A 21,570-nucleotide genomic window follows, 5' to 3' on the forward strand; every position below is an offset into this window, starting at 1 on the left:
ATTCTTCTAGTCGATGTTGGAACATCGATTTAAGGAGAACATCCTTTATTCTCAATTGATCAAAAATATGTCTCGGGTCGGGTTGAACTATATTTTTCACAAGGCCAAACGAGGTGAAATTGTCGGTTTCAATAGTGCAAAGTGTGGTTGCACTATTACTAGAATGTATGGTCTCCCGTGTGCTTGTCCTATAGCTAAAAAGGCGAGACTAGTTGATCCAATAAGAATGGACGAAGTTGTCCCTCATTGGAAAAGACTTAGTTTTGATAGTGGTGGTTGCTTCGAAGGAGAAAAATCGAATATCTCTATTACTTTCGAATTGGAAGTGATGCAAGAGAGGTTTTTGAAGGCCGATGACAACATGAAACTACACATCAAAGAACAATTGCGGAAGATTGGATATCCCGAAACAACCGACATGAAACCAGCTTCTCAAATGGTTAAGACAAAGGGTGCTCCGAAAAAATTGAAGTCTGCACCGAATGACAAGTCGACTACACAGTCTCCTTCTTATTATGAGCATGTCGATAAACTTTATCCCAACTCACCGACTCCCAAATCTCAAAAATCTAAAAAATGTTCAAACAAAGGAGCTCGAATAAGAAAACCACCTCCGACACCTATTCCACTAAAAAATCCAATCATCGAAGAGATGCCTAGTCCACCAAAAATTTCATTAATTGAAGAGATTTCGGTTTTAAAGCACCCTTAAATCGAGCAAATTGTAGATGTTGTGGGGGTGGTAATTGCAGTTACCGGGCTGTCTCGGCATTTCTTGGTAATGGAGAGGATAGCCATACGCTTGTCCGTAATTAACTTATACAAAAGTTGAAGACGCATAAAGAATTGTACACGCCGTTATATGGAGAGGAAGTTAAATTTGAAGCGGTTAACGAAACTTTTGTTCCTTGGTTGGGCGCTTACGCAACGATGTCAAAATGGATTAGATTCCCAGAAAAGGTAAATCTTATTGCATGCGCATATGATATGATGTGCATTGACTTGAAGCGTTATGGTTTTTCAGAAAATATTTCCCGCTTTGCACGGCCTACAAATTCAAATAATCGCATCATGTGTATTGGATGGTTTTCTAAAGTGAGTCACTTTGTGCAAATTTACTTGAAACCAGGATGGCCCGTACTGCCTACGTCACTGGGGCGCTTCTTCATACCGAAGATGCCGATACGTGGCCAGATCTTTTTGTTGATAGGATGCACAAACTTGAAAGAGTGAATAGCATCGAAAAAGAATCGAATAAGGAAAAGTCAAAATTGAAACCACCAATAGATTTAGCCGGAGACAATTCTTTTGATGTATTTTCTAGTTTCAAAGTGTAATATATGCACTCTTTAACATTGTAATATAATCAATTTTTGTCAATTATCACATTGCACTCTTTACTTTGATTTTACTTTCCTTCTACTGCTACTTCTTTTTAACTCTGTTATGCTAAAAAAAATAACAGGGAAAGTTCCGTAGATACGGCTCTAAATTTGAAAATTAAGGGTTTTTTTCGTAGGTACATCTAGAGAAGCAAAATAACTAAGATCCTTCCATAGATATACATACGGAACATTTTGTGACAGAAAATGTATGATCCATATTCATCTAGTTTTTCTATAAGTTTGGTGTTTGTGATGTTGTGTTTCACACAAACACAAAAATGTCTCAATATGAGTACGACATTCATTGGTATGTCGCAAGTGTCTCTTACTCCAACGGCAGAAGACCTGGGCGGACGATCAAACTGTAAGAATACACTTCGCTCGAAGATATCATTGGCGAAATCCAATACCGCCTACCTTACGGTGACAAATAGAAGGTTGTGAAGCTCTAGTATCGATCACCTTCATTTGACGATGGAGGGAACTTTGTTTACATAAACTTTGAGCTCAAGAACCGAGCAAATGTGTTGGCGATATGGCAAACGTGTGACGGTTTCAAAGAGAAAATATCACTCGAGTTCGTAGCAACAGTCCAAAAAATGGTCGAGAAAATCTTAGAGATGTGCAAGCGTCCACCGGACTATTGATATGTAATATTTAATCTTATGTTGAAATTATCGATGTAAAGCCGATTATAATCTATGAATGTTACTTTTATCCTTTCAAATGTTGGTTCTCTGGTATTTTGTATTTGTTTTTTTCGTAGATATACATACTAAAGTATTTCGTAAATGCATCTACGGAATGTTTTCACACAAATATAAAAAAACAGGTGCTTCCGGAGGTACATTTACGGAAGCAGAAAAGAAACTTTGGAAGCACACATGGTGGATAAGAAATCTAAGGGGTGGGGTTAGATATTCTCAAAAAATAAAGATATTTGTTGTTGAAATTTCAAAAAGTATTTTAGGATAAAAGGAAAATAAAGTAATTAAAATTGACCAATTATTGATAAATTTAATAGATCGAATCAATCATATTACAATTGGTTTATGGAAAATATTGGGGATTTTTTTTATTCTACCCCTTGCCCAAAAGAAATGTCATTTACAATTTTTAAAATTCCCCTCTAAAATCTGAACTATATTTCCGGTGCACACCTTTTATTTGTTAAAATCAATTGAAAACCGGAATTATATGTGTGGTTGTTTCGCACTAAATACAAATACCTGTACAATTCGCTATATATATATATATATATATATATATATATATATATATATATATATATATATATATATATATATATATATATATATATATATATATATATATAGTAGTAACAAATACAAAAATGGAATCCAAATACAATAACAACAAACTATAACCAAAATACAAAAACATTAACAAACACTAATATGTATGGAAGATGATGAGTCGGCCTGTCACCCTCGAAGCGTCTCTCCGCTGCCTCATGTAAAACAGAGCCTCTCGAGCCTCCTCCGTGACGGAATCCATAGAACCTCTAACATCGGATCCATCAGGAAATAAACCTCTGTCAATATCATCTCGCGCAAACTCCATGATACGACAACACCTAGGCAACACGTTAGTCGCAAGATCGACCATAGTCGTCTCCTCCTATAGGATCTCTTGATGAACTGGCCTCAGTGGGTTCCTTGGAGTATCCTGTATCATGTATGGATGGGACAAACATAAGAACCATATCATGTAACCGTACTCGTAGCTCCAACCGTCTCGTGCTACGGTACTTCTGGCCTCTTCAGGAACAAAATGATTCTCAAAATTATCAAACAAAGCATCTATATCCCTTCGTTTCACCGTCGTAGGAGCAGATACAACAGGATCTCGTGGAATAGTCTGGATGAACCCGAATTGACGCATCACTCGCTCATGAATATAGGTTGTCATCTTGCCAATCCCGCAAGCCAACCAACCCATAAACAGTGCGAGCTCTCCAAATGCTATCGTCTCACGGTGGTCAACGTATGAAGAAAAGTGTATGTTCTCACGCACCATCCTGGTTAATGTACACCCAAAATGACTTTATCGCTTGGTTCCCTCAGAGGGGGTCGTATGCGTAGGCACGTGGCTTATCTTCTTTGTAACCCGTAGCAAGTGACCAACCCGAGATGCGGGGGAAGTATTGTAGGATCCATTCCTGAAATAAGAAAATTAAATAATTAGTTTCCCGAATCAAAATAATTAACAAAGATCACAAAGACAAAGAAGTTATATTGTCATGAGTGACATGCTGCCGGTTATCAGCTTCATATTCCACTTAATTACTTCATCCAACTTCGTATACAAATAAACCAGGAAAGAAGCCCCCAAGTTCCGCTGGTGGATCATTGCAAAATCATCAAAAAACTGGAGGTACATGTCATTAGTGTAAGTGGTACTAGTGTCCATAAAAATATGTGTGCCAACAAGATACAAAAGGTATGTTGTCATAGCAAATTTCCTGTGAATGGTAACCTGCTTGGGATCCCCATCAGCCTCTCGTGCATGTCGTATCTCATTCGTGAACACCTGAGCCAAATAACTATACCTAACGTGACTACCTCGGGTTTTATCAATCTCATTTAGGGCACTCTCAAGGGTAACTCCCAACGTCTCAACCAACATATCCAACGCCCCGTCTTTACCAATCCTCTCATAATCCAAGAATCACCATGTGATCGGAAGATGCACAGACACGCGACGTCGTCGAATGTGATCGTCATCTCACCACGTGGTAGGTGAAACGACGATGTCTCATGTTGCCACCTCTCAACAAAAGCGTTAATCATACCCCAAGTGACCATGTTGTATCTACACTGGGCCAAATCTGTCAACCTTGAAAGTAGTAAAAGCTCATCAAACCATGGCTCAACAGGTGGTACGAATCTACTGATCTTCTGCCTATGGTTAATGACCTTGAGCTTATTACGTTCCTGCATAAATATGTAGATGAATTTAATCAAACAAACCAAAATTCAAAAGTAATAATAAAATTCATAATTCAAAATGTAATAGAAACCAAAAATAGAATTAATTCTATATATCAGAATTTTTGGTTTGAAATGATTTATAAAAATATTTAAAGCAATTATTAATTTAAAAAAAATAATGATTTAAATAAATAAAATGACTATGTGTTTGTCATATTTTATTTTAAGAATAGAATATTATAAAAATAAATCCAATGATATATAAAAAAAATAAAGAGTTTTGTTGTTGAAATTTCAAAAAGTATTTTATGATAAAAGGAAAATAAAGTAATTACAATTGGTCTATGGAAAATATTAGTGGATCAATTTTTAGGTTAATATTGTAAGATCTGTAGATTAATTAGAGAAATTTTTGCATGGAGACCACCTTAAATTCATATTTTTAGAAATAATCAGAAGACAATAATTTTTTAATTTTAATTTTGTTTTTAATTAAATTTATGGAGTGGTTGAGATTATGAAAAAGAAAAAAATTTGATCTTTATTTTTTTATTTTTTTAATTAATTAAAATTTTGTAATTAATTGTGTGTAAAACAATATCCTTGCCCATCTAAGAATTTTCCTGAACTAATTAAGACATTGGTATTGACGTTGTACAACAAAAGCAAGAGATTATAAACGAAATTCGCTCTGTTTTCTTTTCCAAAACCAGTTTGCAACTTCAAACATCATCGTCTCTTTCTTTTCCTGAAGAACCAAAACATGACAAAACATTGTTATCTCCATGTGGAAGGTTCATCATATTCCTCCCATATCTAACTTGCATGTATTTTTTTATGTAGTTCTGTTAACGACAGAGCCGGTCCTTTGAATTTGGGTGCCTTGGGCGAATCAAAAAAGTGGTGTCCTTATAATTTTTTTTAACAATAAATACATAAGGATAAAGGAAATAATTGGATAAAAACACATTTTTATTTGACATTATGCAAAAAGAATACAAGTATGGATCTTTGAATCATTGTTTATACTACATTAAAACATAAACCACGGTAAAGAGACTTATTCTTCTTTTTCTTCTTCTTGATCCTATTTTTTTTTTTATAAAAAAATTGACCAAACTTTTAAAATTCTTTAAATATCATCCTCTAGCATTTTTTGTTGCAAAATCATTAATAATTTTTTCATAATCAAGGTTCTTCAAAAATTATTTTCAATTAAAATCAACACAAGACTATTTAAACCTATCTTGTGATATAGTATATCTTAAATAACATTTTAATTTAAAAAAACTTCATTCAGTATCATATAGAAAAAAAATTCTATAAGCTATGCATGCAATAGAAAAAAAATTAAAAGTCTTTAAAGAACTCAGTATCATATAGTTTGATTTTGATTCAGTTGTTAAAACTTCTAGAATAACTTTCAATTCTTCAAAAAATAATTCACCATCAGGATCAAGAGAATCGGCATGTTCTAAATAAGTTTCAAGATGTTTATAACATGCTTTCAAGTCCCTATCAGATAATGATCTAAGTCTTTCAATATTAAACAAGAATCCAAAAATATTTTTATATGTAGTGTTGTTTTCTACGAATTTGACGTTTTTGAATAAACACACATTCAATCTCCATTTCATTCTCAATGTTTTAAGCACTAGCCTTAACATTTACAAATCCAGATTCTCTTTTAATATATATAGATGTTAAAAAATATTTTTTTGGTGCCCTTAAAATTATGGGGCCCTGGGCTCCCGCCCCGCGAGCCCGTGCTCAGGGCCACCCCTGGTTAACGATAGCTTTTATATTTCCTGGTTTGGTGTATCGTTGCAGATTGATGGTTGAAGTCAAAAGAGCAATCAGTTTATGAGGAAGGAAGCTCGACATGACATTCCGCAAGTTCCAGGAATAACATCGCAGTGGATGTGTGGATAAGGGAAGAAGTGAACCGCCAAAAGCCACCGTATTTGACGTTGTAGACGGTGCTGAAATTGGAGAAGTTTAAGATCCGAAAGGTAAAGGGGTTGTCAAAGATGGACAGTTAGGCGATGTTGTTGGTGATGTTCAGAAGGCGAACTTGCATGGACCCGGAGTTGTTGAATCAACAAAGGAAGAAAGCTATGTTAACAAAGTGAATGTTTTATCTTCTGGTGGAAACATTGAGAAATCGGTTTCTGAGTAAAAGGGAAATTGGTACGCATTCAGAAAGAGAATTTGGTACACATTCGTTCAATTGTTGTGGTTAATTTGTTCGAAAAGGGAATGCTTAAAGGATAAAGTAAATGCAAAAAAATAAAGACTTCGACTCAAGAAGTAAAAAAGAATTTAAAGGACTTTGATGAACTAAAGATAAAAACTGGTAATAGAATTAAATGGTGGTGAATGATACGTACATTTCTCAGAACTCGTTTCTCGATATATGTTGGTACTTTGAGTATGATTGTGTATTTGTACAAAATTGAGCACACTAAAATCTAATGCTAAGATTCTATTTTTTACTAATTCGATCATAACGGCCTTTTCCGAACAGAATATCACGTTCGCCACTTGCATGCTTCCCATCTCTAAGGCTTCCACGCGTCCTTTTCGGATAAGACTGATCATTTGAATTTGAATCTTCTTCCTTTCGAGGCGCCAAATTTAACCAACATGACCGTCGAAGCTATTCTTCTCGAAAGCTCGAAAAATATTTTAAGTTTTTATCTTTGTTTTGAGAATATTGTCTTCGACAGGCCCGACCACGTGCAGGAACAAGAGGCTCTACAGCACAGAGCCTCAAATTTTAGAGGGCCCCAATTTTTGAAAAGTTCAATTTTTTTTTGCATTAATATTAATAAATATATAAATTGATGTATAAAAAATAATTAAATAAAAAAAATGTAATAATAAAAATTCATTACAATAAAAAAAATGAGATTCAACAAAGTCTAAATATTTATAATTAAATTTATTTTATTAATACATAATTATATTTTATATGTGCCGTTTTTATTTATTATAACCGTATTATTTTAAAATAATTTGGGTCTACTTTTTAAATTAGAATGGGGCCTTCTGTCTGATTGGGCCGGCCCTGGTCTTCGATAACATTTAACAAGATAAAAACCCTTCATACACTTGATATTTCAAATGATCTTCGTAAGCTTAAATTTGCATCTTCCTTCAAAATAACTTTCTTCTTCAATAATATTCATCTCACTTTAACCGTCAAAATTCCCAGCTTAACAGGTATACGTACAAGTCCACCGCTTTCGAGACTCATAAGGTTGAAGTGTTCGGACAAAAATTCCCATAATTCTCTTCTCTCATTCCTTGTTGAGATCTTCTCATGACTTAACGGTGTTTGATGGTGGGTTATCTATCCAGAAGTCAGAGACTCTAAGCAGGTTTAAAACCTTTAGCCGTATACAAAACTCGGTTGATTCTATACTTGCAAAAGTTGGAGAGTCCTAGTGGGTTCTCGACCGGTTGAAGTCTTTAAACTCGGGAGGTTCCTAACATATATAGGGCGGGATGCCCCAATGAGCTCCTATCTTGATGGCATCTTAGAATCCCCGGTTGTCCCAGATATGGAGAAGTCAGAAAGCCCCTAGTGGGATACCGACTTATTTGTTAATACCTTTATGCTAACTCAACATCCGAACTTGCATTTTTATAATCGCAGTAGATCATGGAAGGTTTTAGATGCTCCTAAGTTTTAGAAACTCCTGAGTAAATCTAGGCTATAATTTTTGTCCTGCTTCTGGCAATTTATTTACAGGCCCGGGTGTATACTAATAGCTTAATATTTGACCGATCTGTGCATATATTTGGACGTTTAATCTGATCACTGAGGTTTAATTGGATGAATATAGATTGATGATGATAGAAAATCGATAAATCTTGAATCTTGGGTTGATGAATGTGATGATTCTTGAATTGTTGAAATGGGTGAAAATTGAACAGAAACTTGTTGAATGCTTTATATTGAGTCTTGATGTAGATTGTAGATGAATTGTTGAATGCATGGGTTTAAGTTCCACCAAGTTTAGAATTTCAATGTGAAATCTTAAATGGTGATGAAAAGTGAGCTTTGGTGAAGGTGATGACAATGGTGGAAAAATATTGAAGATTAGAAAGTAGAGAATGGTTATGAATTGTTGAAGAATGGTTGAGAGAGTAAAAATGGTTAAATTGGTGAGAATGGTTAAGCCCTCCAAAAATTGGGAAAATGGTAGTTTACATTTTTTTGGATAATTATGGATCATCGGATCAATGGTTATCAATGGTTGAGATTTGTTAGAAAATTAATAGAAATTTGGTTATAGTTTGTGTTTGTTTAGGAACTCTAAGGAAGTTGGAGTTAGTTAGTAGTAAAACATGTTGGGGGTTTAGCATAATTACCAAATCTAAATGTAATGTGAATGCTCTCTTGATTACAACTTAAATTTGCCTTGAATTTGTATTGAATTTGCATTTGAATTCCATAATTTTTGCTTTAGATTTTCATGAATTAAACCATGCTTTTAAATGCTTCTTTTGGTAATTGATTTTGTTGAAATAAAAACTTTTTCTTAATGATTAAATTTTGATTTTTTTAGCTTGAAACAATTGGGGAATGTCACAAAAATAAGTTACTATGGTGAATTTTTCTCAAGTCGAAAATGTCATTTTTCTCATGTTTCCTTTTGAACTTTTGACAACTTATGCTCATGATTCATAGAGACTAACTTGATTCCAATTGTCCTTGCAGCAAAATGATCATTCGAGTGGAAATTTAAAGTCGGGGCAGCAATGGTGATTGAAGAGAAGTCCATGAACCTTTTGCACTTGTTGAAAATTGTCTCATATAACATTATGATGTAATTTCATATTTTTCTCGAGAACGATGATGAATATCTTTTCAAATCATTATAGAATATGTCTAGGAATACTCAGGAGTCGAAGTCGAGTCTATAGATGAAAGTTGACCAAAAGTTAACGGTTGACCGAAAGTTATCGGTTAACGCGTTTTGTGATGGAACAAAACAATCGAACATAATCGGAGACAATCGAACAGAACAGTCGAACCAAAATCAAATGAATCAGATTTTGTGATGGAAATGCAGGAAGAAATCTAAGAGAATCGGAGTGAATTTGGGGATTAGATTTAGGGGTGAAAACATTCTTAGACTCATTAGCGCGTTTTGTTAGTTTTGTTTTAAAATTAAATTTTAATTTTAATCAGGCTACGCCAGCGCTTTTAAAAGCGTTTTCTTAGGTACCCTATACAAGCGCTTTCGTAGCTCTCCCCTATAGCAGCGCTTTTAAAAGCGCTTTCATATTCTCCCCTATAGCAGCGCTTTTATAAAAGCGCTTTCTTAAGTTTGCCTTATACAGCGCTTTTCAAAAGCGCTTTCGTAGGATCCCCTATATCAACGCTTTTTCCCCTTGTTTTTTAGTTTTGTTTTTAGGGAAACCTATAGCAGCGCTTTTGCCTAAAAGCGCTTTCGTGGATGTGCTGCTAAAAACCAAATTTGGCGTAGTGAATTATAATTTTAGAGTTTAGAAAAAATTCTTTGTTTTATTTATCGTAGGTGTAATTGGTTGGTAATTAATTTCTCTTGTGTCGACTTGTTTTCTCGAACTTTTTCTAATCGGGTTTGAGAATTCTTAGTTCTCTTTTCAATATATCTTGCTTACAAATAAAATATATTTTTTTATTAGTTTTGTTTGATCTGAATTTTGTGAAGAAAAATTATAAAACCAAACCAACCTAATAATTTGTTAGAGTTTTGAATTCATCTTCCTAGCAAAAGAAAAACACCAAAAGCACCAATCGTTATTTGGTTCAGTAGTAATTGACATTGAATTTGATAGGGGGAATTACGGTGTGATCCCCTACAACTTTGGATTGGTTCGGTTTGTGGTTTTCCTTTTGGATTGGTTCGGATACGATCACCCCTAGTTGACCCAAAAGTCTACCGGACCTAAATTATGCAATTTTTCATCCTCTTTCCATGTAATATATCCTCTTGGTATTCAACCTGGGGTTCAAGGCCATGAGTTTGGTCACAATAAGATTGAAAGCTACCTGACCCATATCAAAGCAATCAAGCTTCAATCTTCCCGACTAACTCAGCACGAGACTTCATAGCCTTCAGATCGTTAGCCTTGCCGTAACCACGCATCCACTCGGCCCTCAAGTCCTCCTCTAACTTCTTCTTCTCCGCCTTCCACTCCTCGAGCTTGCTAGCCAATTCCTCGCCCTTCTTCTTAAGTTTGTATTTAGAGACCCCCACGAAAGTTTCCAGCTTCCAAACCGTATCCTCTGTGGCCTTTTTCTCTTCCTCCGCCTTCTTCAAAGTGGATGCCGAGATAGTCTCCCCGCGAGCAAGGACCGTGGCCATCTCTAGCACCCTCACCATGGAAGCACCGTCCTCGTCCGATTGCTTTTCTCGGGCCGCCCGATCAAGAACCTCAATTCATTGAGTGTTCTCCAGAGACACGGTCAAAGGAAAACGCCCGAAATAACCCTCATCGATAAAGCAATGAGGCATCAGAAAGGCCCGGTCACGCGACACATCCATGAAAGCATCCGACGTCACCTCACCACGGCGACCCCTCTTCCTCTGAATTAGGTCGGTCCCTTGAGAATCATGATTGAGGTAAAGGATCAGAGACGACATTTCGGAACCATCACTAGTCTGGCTCAGAGGTGGAGCAAAGCAACTCGGCTTTTTCACCTTCGTCCTCTTGACATCATGCGCCAACTTTAAAATATTGAACAAAATCCACAAACATCTTAAACAGTATCTTCTCGATATTCTTGAGGGATAACCATCTATGTGAAGGATAGAAAAACACTTAGAAAGGGGGGGTTTGAATAAGTGTAGTCTAAAAACTTGAACGATAAAAACAATTTGCATAGTTATTTTTATCCTGGTTCGTTGTTAACTAAACTACTCCAGTCCACCCCCACGGAGTGATTTACCTCACCTGAGGATTTAATCCACTAATCGCAACAGATTACAATGGTTTTCCACTTAGTCCGCGACTAAGTCTTCTAGAGTATCCTGATCACAACCTGATCACTCTAGGAACAAATGCTTAGACACAAGCTAAGACTTTCTTAGAGTATCCTGACCACCACGTGATCACTCTAATTACAACTGCTTAGACACAAGCTAAGACTTCCTAGAGTATCCTGATCAACACTTGATCACTCTAGTTACTTACAAATTAATGTAATCAATTCTAAGAGTATTACAAATGCTTCTGAAAAGCTATAATCACAACAGTGATATTTCTCTTAACGTTTAAGCTTAATCTCACTAATATATTACAACAACAATGTAGTGAGCTTTGATGAAGATGAAGTTTCTGAGCTTTGATTTGAACAGCGTTTCAGCAAGTTTTTCAGAGTAATTTCGTTCAGGATCGTTAACCTTGCTTCTCATCAGAACTTCATATTTATAGGCACTTTGAGAAGATGACCGTTGGGAGCATTTAATGCTTTGCGTATTCCGTACAGCATTGCATTTAATGTTTCACGCTTTTGTCAACTACCTCGAGCCTTGTTCACGCTGTGTCTACTGACGTTGCCTTTAATAGCTTCCAACGTTCCTTTTGTCAGTCAGCGTAGCCTGCCACCTGTACTTTCCTCTGATCTGATGTTTGTGAATACAACGTTTGAATATCATCAGAGTCAATCAGCTTGGTGCATAGCATCTTCTTGTCTTCTGACCTTGAAGTGCTTCTGAGCGTGATACCATGAGAACTTCAGTGCTTCTGCTTCTGATCTCAAGTTCTTCTGATGCTTCCATAGACCCATGTTATGATTCTGCCTTGACCATCTTCTGATGTCTTGCCAGACCATGTTCTGATGTTGCATGCTGAACCTTCTGAGACAAAGCTTCTGAGCGCTGATTTGTGCATACTCTTTATATATTTCCTGAAAGGGAAATTGCATAGGATTAGAGTACCACATTATCTCACACAAAATTCATATCCTTGTTATCATCAAAACTAAGAATATTGATCAGAACAAATCTTGTTCTAACACTATGCCTCCCGGCCGCTGACTGCCGCTGAATCCTAAAACCAAAAAAAAGTCGTACAATAGCACCAATCCCGAGGTAATTACACAAAATATCGAACTCCCGCATAAAGGTGACGGCTTTTAGATGCAATTGCGAAGGCGTCGGTTGCAGATGCGCGAACACAACAATCTGGAAGTCCATAAAGGGAAGACGCATCCCCAATTCCTTAAAAAAATATTCATACATAGCGAAGCGATCGTCATCCTAAAAGGAGCATATCCTCTATGTTCCCGAACGACAGGAGACCGCCCAATTTATTGGGCTTCCCGGCGCTCTTTCCTCGATAACCCTGAATGCACCATTTAGAGAGTCGGAATAAGGAGAAGCGACTCCACGAGGCTCCTCGGCGACCCAGTCCAGGTCGGGATCTGTCACCAAATTAACCATGTGGACATCCTCCTCAGAATCGGACGAGGGGAGTCTTTCTTCATGGGCTGCCATCTCACTTGAAAAGTAGAAGGAAATAATGAATTCAACATTTGAATCAAATCCATCCTTCCACCGCAAGTTAAGTGAAAGGGTGCAGCGGGGGCGCCTGTCCCCGACCAAACCCTTGGCTAACCGGCCGAGCAGAAAGACAAACGAGGGAAACAAAACTAATACATAGGAAAGCCAATAAAAAATGAATTTGCGGGCCATACTATGTTGGCGAGCAGGTTACGGGTCGCCCAAACCTACTCATCGATCTCGCGAGGGAAACATGATTATCACAGCATTATCATGAACCTCACGAGCATCTGATGAGTAAGTCGAGCCAACTCATCAACACGATGGAGAAAACGTGATTACTACGAGCGAAACCATGAGTTTCACGAGCCATTTGATAAATAACATGGGGAAATTCATGAGTTCCCCGAGCAAAACCATGAATTTCCCAAGGAAATCTAACAAATCTAGACAGATAATAGAACCCCTCTAAACTAAACCACGATCGGACGTATGAACATCGCGAGAAAAAACTCTAGAACATAAATCACGTCAAAGATAACAAGGAAGGATGGAGAACTTGCTCGTGAATGAGATTTGATTAAGGCGGGGGAAACGACGGAAAAGGAGGCCTAGAACGGCGGTAGAACCTACAAGAAAGCATAGAAGATTCACAGAAGAATCCGGAGCGCGAAAAGTTCCAAATGAGCACCAGGTCTCAATTTATAGACCTCCACGGGAGGCGAAACGACGCCTTGGGTGAGGTGACACCTCTTTCCTTCTCCATCGTCAGCGTGCATGAGGTATTATTACCCCTACACCCTAAGTCATGATTGCACATTAAATGCTACGCCACGTGGCATACAAATAGCCGCGAACAGTCGACCCACATCCTCGCTCGCCAAGATCTCAAAAAGTGGCCAACCTCGAACCCTCTCCCCGGTCTTACGATGAGGTGTTAAAATCTGACTTAGCCTTGTTGTCCTCGGTCTCATTCGACCGCAACCAGCCCCCCCCGTGCGTTTCTGATCGAGAATAACATAGAACGTTTTGGTTTCGCGAGCCAGACCTAAAGTCATAACTCCTTGTCCATGAGTAATGACTTGGGGGGCTCCTGTTCTGGACTTGGTTGAGTCTTGGCCCGAGCGAAATGCAAGGCCTAGATCCAGCATATGCAAGGGAAAGGTCCAATCAAGCCATGCCCGCACAGGGCTTATACCTGCCTGGCGGAAGGGCCAAGAACATACTTAACTTTGTCTGATAAGTCCACAAGTATCCCGAGAAACCACGGAACCGAGCAGAGCCGTCTTCGGAAACTCGAACATGCCTGCCACAAAAGGCGTCTATCTTCCCGTCACCCATGAGCACCATCCTTCTCGTAGGGTCAGGTATTCATTTATTCTTACTCTTACCTCAATACTTGCACTCATTTGCTCATCTTCTCACTTTGGCATCAAAATATATTATATGTACAACCCCCTTTGTTCACTCAAAGTCCAATAACTGAAGGCCATTGACGATCCAGTCTGATTAGGTAAAATCAAATATTTCTACTAAAATTTCATTATTATGTAAGTGTTTTTATTATTTTTATAAATTCAAGATACCCGGTATTGAATTTCGAGTTCTATAAATAATTTTATAAATAAAATCACAATAATATTTAAGCTTTATTAAATTGAGTCGGTTATATTGACCAATTTTTATCAAAATATTTTCTTCTTATTATTATTAAATTTATCATAATACTTTAATTAATAAAAAATAACTAATTATTAAAACATGGATTTTAATTGGGTCCTATATCCCTCTACATCAATTTTAACTAAATTAAAATCTTGATTTTCTCTAAAAAAAATTCTATTAGTAAATAAATCCCATTAGTACTCCCTACTCACCCATTAACATCCAAAACATTTCATTAGAAATTATTAACTTTTAATTAAATTGATCGCTTTTTTTCTTTTTCATTTTTAACAAAATTTATTGAATTCCTGAACATTCATTTTTCCTCAATTTTCATATTCAACTTTATTTTTTTGTATGGTAATTTTTTACTTATTATTTTTCAATATTTAGAGAAACAAAAGAGAAAATTTCTAAGATTTTATCATCTCAATCTAAATGAGGCATTGATTAGATAACTGTATCTGAAATTTTACAATTGACATCGTATATTTGGATCAAAATATTATCACCTCTTTTAATTTAAGATTTTTTCTTTAGCCACCTCCCTATGGGGGTGACCCCAGCGAAAAACCAAAACTACCCCTGCTTCGGAAATGAACTTCCGAAGCGCTTTTTTTTTTGAATTTTTTTTGTCTTCGGAAATGAACTTCCGAAGATGTCAAAACCGTTAATATTTTCGGAAGTTCATTTCCGAAAATATTTCTGCATATACAAATTTCCCTCCTTCACTATTTCATCATTTTTCTCCAACACTTTTCCAAACCCTCTACAAAACCCAATCAATCTCCATCCATTTTTCGTCCTAAAATCAAGTTTCAAACCGTTGATCACGTTAAAGGGAGCATAGAAAGCTACAATTTCAGGTAAACATCACTTATTTCATTCTCTATTTCACTACATTGATTCAACAAAATTCTGCTGAACACTGATATAATTCGGAAGTTCATTTCCGAAATATGTTACTTAACATATTTCGGAAATGAACTTCCGAAAATAGGCCTAGCAGTAAAAAAAAAAACAGTTTTGGCCAACTTTTGATAATTTATTCATTTGTTAGGTATGGTGCATCCGGACAACATTGTGCAAGACGATGGAGTATTAGTTCCAGAAATTGTCAACGATAATAACGATCCGGTTATTGACGTTACTCCTATGATCAATGCGGTCGATGTTCGACAACATTTTACAATTGATCGGAGCTTCGGCGATCGCGAACAATTGCTTGATTGGGTTCGGAAGGAAGCTAACAAAAATGGATTTGCAATTGTTATTTTAAGGTCGGACAACGGAAATAGTAGGCGGAAAGCTTTCGTTGTTTTGAATTGCGAACGGGGTGGTAGTTATGTACAATCAAACCGGGTGCTAAAACACGAGGACACGGGGTCGAGAAAGTGCGGGTGTCCCTTTAAGTTGCGTGCCACTCGGAGGGTTGATGATTTGTGGCGGTTAACCGTAATTTGTGGAATGCATAATCATGCCTTGGATGTCAAGTTACACGGGCATCCAATGGCGTGTCGTTTGTCCCGCGAAGAGAGGAATGTGATATCGGACCTAACGATAGTCAAAGTGGCGCCTCGCAACATACTTGCCGATTTGAAGCGTAAGAAACCGGATAGCGTTTCAAATATCAAGCAAGTTTACAATGAACGGCACAATCTCAAGGTTTTAAATATGGGCCCTCGGTCGGAAATGCAACAACTTTTGAAACTTCTAGGCGATAACAATTATGTTTCAAGCTTCCGAACCTCCGAGGACAAAGTTACCGTGCGTGATATATTTTGGACTCATCCCGAAAGTATCAAATTATTCAACACATTTCCAACCGTTCTTGTGATGGATTCGACGTACAAGACCAACAAGTATAGGCTTCCGCTTCTAGAGATAGTCGGTGTTACCTCGACGGACAAGACTTATTCGGTGGGGTTTGCTTTTTTGGAGTGTGAAAAAGAAGACAACTTTACGTGGGCCTTGGGAATTTGCAAGTCTTTGTTAGTTGATCAAGCGGTTATGCCAAACGTCATTGTCACCGACCGGGACAATGCTTTGATGAATGCGGTCGATACCGTCTTCCCGACATCTACCGCTTTAATTTGCCGGTATCACATAACTTGCAACGTGAGAAGCAAGTTGAAACCCGCGGTTGGGACAAAAGATAGGCCGGATGAAAACGGTAAAGTTGTTAAAGCCGGTGTTGTGGTTGATAGGATAATGGCGGCAAGGAGGGAAATTTTGGATGCCTACTCCGAAGATGTGTATACCGAGAAATTGGTACACTTTAGGTCATTGTGTGGTTCCCTTAAGACTTTTTGTCATTATGTCGAATCCACCATTCTTGACAAAGTTAGAGAAAAAGTCGTGTGCGCTTGGACAAATCGAGTTAGACATCTTGGTTGCACCACGACTAACCGAGTTGAATCCGCACATGCGGTCTTCAAGAGGTGGTTGGGTGATAGCAAGGGAGATTTGTGTCGGGGATGGGACACCGTGAACCAAATGCTTGAAAATCAACACAATCAAATTCAAACATCGTTCGGTCGGAGCAAGACGGTTATGGAACACCGGTTTAAAGGGCAAATTCTATTCTCCCAATTGATTTACAACATATCTCGAACGGGTTTGAATTTTTTGTTTCATGAAGCTAAGCGGTCGGAGACAACGGGGCCGGATAGTTCATTATGTGGGTGCACGATTAGAAAGACATACGGCCTACCATGTGCTTGTATACTTGCAAAAAAAAGAATTTGAATTCACCCATACGCATGGATGAGGTAGCCGACCATTGGAAGAAACTTCGTTTTGATGATTTTGACCCGCCGAAAGAAAATGACTCCAAAATCACCATCTCCGACGAGTTGGAAGTGATAATGGAGAAGTTTGCTAAAGCGGACGACACAACAAAAATGCACATAAAAGAACAATTGCGAAAGATCGGGACATCTACGGCCGACTATATGAAAATCAAGAAAAGTTTGCAAAAATTCATGATGCACTTGTTCCACCACTTACCGGTATCGCTCCGGTCTCGAAGTGGATGTCATTCCCCGATATGGGTCATCTCATAGCAAGTGCATATGATATTGTATGCGTCGATTTGACGAGGTTTGGACTAAGTGAGACTTTCTTTCCACTTCATAGTCGACCGCCATTGGACTCGTCGGGCCGAATCATATGCATCGGGTATCTACGATCGCGGCACTTCGTCCAAGTGTTTTTGAAACCGGGGTGTCCTATACCGGCTACTTGTTGTCAATGGACTGCACATCGTTCAAATAAGGCGGAAACTTGGCCGGATCCTTTTGTTTCAAGAATGGCGGAGTTTGAAGAAATGATGAGCCAAGAGCGCGAGCAAAATAGAGAGCGGTCGAAGAATGAGCCTATTTTGGACTTAGGATCCACCGATTGGTTCGGTGAATTTTAGTTTGTTCCGGATCGTTTTTTGTATGTATTGTTGTTTATCATGTAAAATCGGACCGATTCAATACATGTATAATATAATTATGTTTTATGACTTGCTTGTCTAATTTATGGTTAATGTCAATTCCATATGTTCAATTTAGACAACACACTAAGCAATCAACAAAATGCAAAATTTATGTCTGTTTCTGCATAATTCGGAAATGAACTTCCGAAATATGCTAGTCTGCCTCCTAGTTTCTGAAGTTCATTTTCGAAATGTTCCCTGAGGCAGGATAAGGTTTGTTAGGCCATCAATGCTCCAATAAGTCTATAAATACACACTCTTCTTCATCCTCTCCACACCACAAAACACAAATGACACAAACCTACCCCCACCTAGCATTCGTCTACTTTGAAACCGGCTACCCGATGTCGTTCCAATTTCGCTTCTCGCGCGACACGCCGTTTGCGGAGTTGATACCGTCGCTCAACACGCTTTTGCGCTATCCCGAGAATCGAAAGGTTGTCAAGCTCGAGTACCGCTCGCCATCGCTTAACGACGAGGGAGGCATTAAGTTCACACCTTTTGAGATCAAGAACGACGAAGATTTGGCGGTTTTGTGGACAACGTTCGACCGATTTTCTTCGAAGGGCCCGATCGAGTTGGACGCGAAACTTCAAAGATCGGCGGACGATGTTATCAAAATGTTGACTCATCCACACCTACCTGTGATCAACAATATGTAACTTTAATTATATGTAATATTATCGTTGTAATCTTCACCCGATTAAATAAAGCGAATTGTTGTTGTTTTTCATTTTCTTCTGTCAAGACATATTTTCGGAAGTTCATTTCCGAATTCCCCAAGGGGGGTGCGTCCGGAGATGAACTTCCGAAACACCACATTTTCTGAAAAAGTAACTTTATTTCGGAGATGAATCTCCGAACTCAATATTTTATATTAAAAAAAACACGTTTTCGGAGATGCATTTCCGAAAACACCTTTTTTAAGAAAAAAAGTACAGTTTCGGAAATGAACTTCCGAAACAAGGGGTATTGTAGTAAATTCACCAGGGGTGGGCAAGAAGGTTGGGAGGTGGGTGAAGAAATTTTCTAATTTAATTGACATTATATATTTGGGTCAAAATTCATCAACTCAATAACTCTTTTAATTCAATTTCATTACTTTATCAATTCACTAATATAAATATAGTACATAGATAAAACATGTTAGTATTGAAATCTTTCTACAATTTTTCCTTCGATGCATTGAGATTGTTTTAGATAATGGTTGGAAACATTGTGAGTAGAATCTGACTCTATGATAGTGATCAAAACATTCTCTTCTTTTGACTTTAAGTACTCTAACTTTTTTTTTAATTAGGAGTCTCCCTTCGGACGATATATAACTTAAATATGTCTTTATAAATTACGGTAATTTTCATCCTACAAGTCGGTTTTATAGAGTTAAGTTAGGCCTAACCACTTCTTAATATGATATTAGAGTCTGGTTAACATGTTCATATAAGTGGGAGTAATCCTCACCCTATAAGCTAGTTTTATAGGGCTGAGTTAAGCCCAACCTCACTTCTTAACAACTTTCACTATTTTTAACACTATCCTCGTTGACACTACGAATAATTATGTAAAAAATAAGTTTGATTTGTTTTTTTTTTCTTCTAAATTTAGATAATTTTGAATAAATTTTAACATTGTCTCCCACTTTTTTTTATCAATCTTCTTTCTTAATATATTGACCTTTATTAAAATAAAAATTTTAATTATTATTATTTTCCTTTTTTTTTATTATTCTATGATTAAATTAAAAGACCATAGATTTTTTTTCTTATCTTAATTTAAATATGAATTAAAATCATTTTAAGTGACAAAAGTGTAAAAAATAATCAATAGCTATTAACTCATGATTTATTATGATATATCTAAGATTTGTTTTTAAAACTATTGATTGTCAATTAATATATATGATTTTTTTTTATCTATCAATAATAACAACAACGTTATTATTGACATATTAAAATATTGATTTATATCATAATATTGATTATTAATAATTTGATAAAATTAATTAAAGATTTAGGCTCGAGTGACAAATAAAAATCGAGTTCTTTTAATAGGAACAATAATAGCCAGTGTTATGATCTCTCGGCATGAATTGTGGATTATTAGGATCCGTTATTCTAAGAACCAAAGTGCGAAATTTTTTTTTGATAAAGCTTATGATTTATTCAAATTATTTTTTTATAAGTATTATTCCAATTGTTAATTTAGAAATCTATTAAATAGTTATAAGATTTATGGCATTGACATGTGCAAGATATACGGTAGCACCTTGGCCAAACTTTTTGTGTTTTTTCACGAACCTATGTTAAGAAAAACAAAAGTTGTTAAAGTTCCCTTAAAATTATGCCTCCATTCTTTTGTCCTCCAAATGTAACTCACGTGTTTTTCCATTTTAAAACCCTACCCATTTTGTTGTGGATGATAAATTGTACTAGTAGGTTAATCCTACTCAAAATAAAATTTGTGATTAACTTGGAAAACATGGTTAGCCGTTAACAGTGTTTAATTCTCAAATAAACAAGTACGGATGTATGTGACTTTAATTAGCCATGTGAAACTGTCTCAAATAGTGATGATTCTATGCCGTTTTAAAGATTACAATAACATGATTATAATCATGATTAATATCCTAGCCCTTGAATAGTACGAGTAAATTAATTATTCATTATATCATTGTAATAATTTGCTCCTTATTTGCTTCATGATTGACGTAGTAATTGGTTGTGTACAAAATATTATTTGGCAAATCAGAGACCTTTCTTTTGCACGCAACAATCCGAAACAAAAAAACTCAAAATTTGTTTATTTTTAATGTTATTTGACATATGTTTTGCTTAGATATTTTTTAATAAAATATTTTGGTTAGTTAGTTGAAAAGAAATTATATAGTAATAACCAAATTTTATCTTACTAAGTAAAGTCGAGTGAATTAATTTTTATCATAATATCCTATCTCGAATTATCTTTCTTTTCAAATCGCTAATTTAAAAGAAAATTTAATAATTTTTTAGATCTTCCATTATACTTACTTTTTTAACTCATATTCATCTAATCTATTCTTTTTAATCAATATTAAAAATGTCTTGGAATAATATATATATATATATATATATATATATATATATATATATATATATATATATATATATATATATATATATATATATATATATATATATATATATATATTATAGAAAAGATGATGAAAATTGATTTTGATGGTTTAAATATTTAAAGAAAAAACTTTAGATTCTATTGAATGAAGGAAGATTTTTAGTGCCTATTTTTATAAGAAAATTCAAAAAATAAATTTCCAATATCATTTATATATAGAATGATTAAAGTTATATTTGGAAACATAAGTAATAAGTGTTGACAATGTATAGAAACCAGAAATAGCCTTAAAGCATGAAACCATGGAGGTCATGAAAGAAGATATCAATTTTATTGACAATATTATGAACACTTTTGTGGCTCTCTATTAACCACAATTATGTTTAAGAGACAAAAATTAAAAGGTGCTAAATATATTTTTTAAACATACAAAAGAAAGCAGATTTGTTGCTCAATATGTTTTTCTA

The 21,570-nt window shown here is 36.1% G+C and overlaps 1 protein-coding gene and 1 long non-coding RNA gene across 2 annotated transcripts; one reads left to right on the top strand and one right to left on the bottom strand.

Moving 5' to 3' along the window:
- Positions 1–3,026: 3,026 nt before the first annotated feature.
- On the bottom strand, positions 3,027–3,425 carry LOC131614809 (uncharacterized). Its single transcript, XM_058886358.1, has one exon. The coding sequence runs from the start codon at positions 3,423–3,425 to the stop codon at positions 3,027–3,029; it is 399 nt and encodes a 132-aa protein (XP_058742341.1).
- A 1,587-nt stretch (positions 3,426–5,012) lies between these two features.
- LOC131612566 (uncharacterized) lies at positions 5,013–6,834 on the top strand. Its single transcript, XR_009287427.1, has 2 exons — positions 5,013–5,133; positions 6,170–6,834. It is a non-coding gene; the product is annotated as an uncharacterized LOC131612566 (long non-coding RNA).
- The last annotated feature ends 14,736 nt before the right edge of the window (positions 6,835–21,570 follow it).

The sequence above is a fragment of the Vicia villosa genome, linkage group LG6, assembly GCF_029867415.1.
Source record: "Vicia villosa cultivar HV-30 ecotype Madison, WI linkage group LG6, Vvil1.0, whole genome shotgun sequence".
Lineage (NCBI taxonomy): Eukaryota > Viridiplantae > Streptophyta > Magnoliopsida > Fabales > Fabaceae > Vicia > Vicia villosa.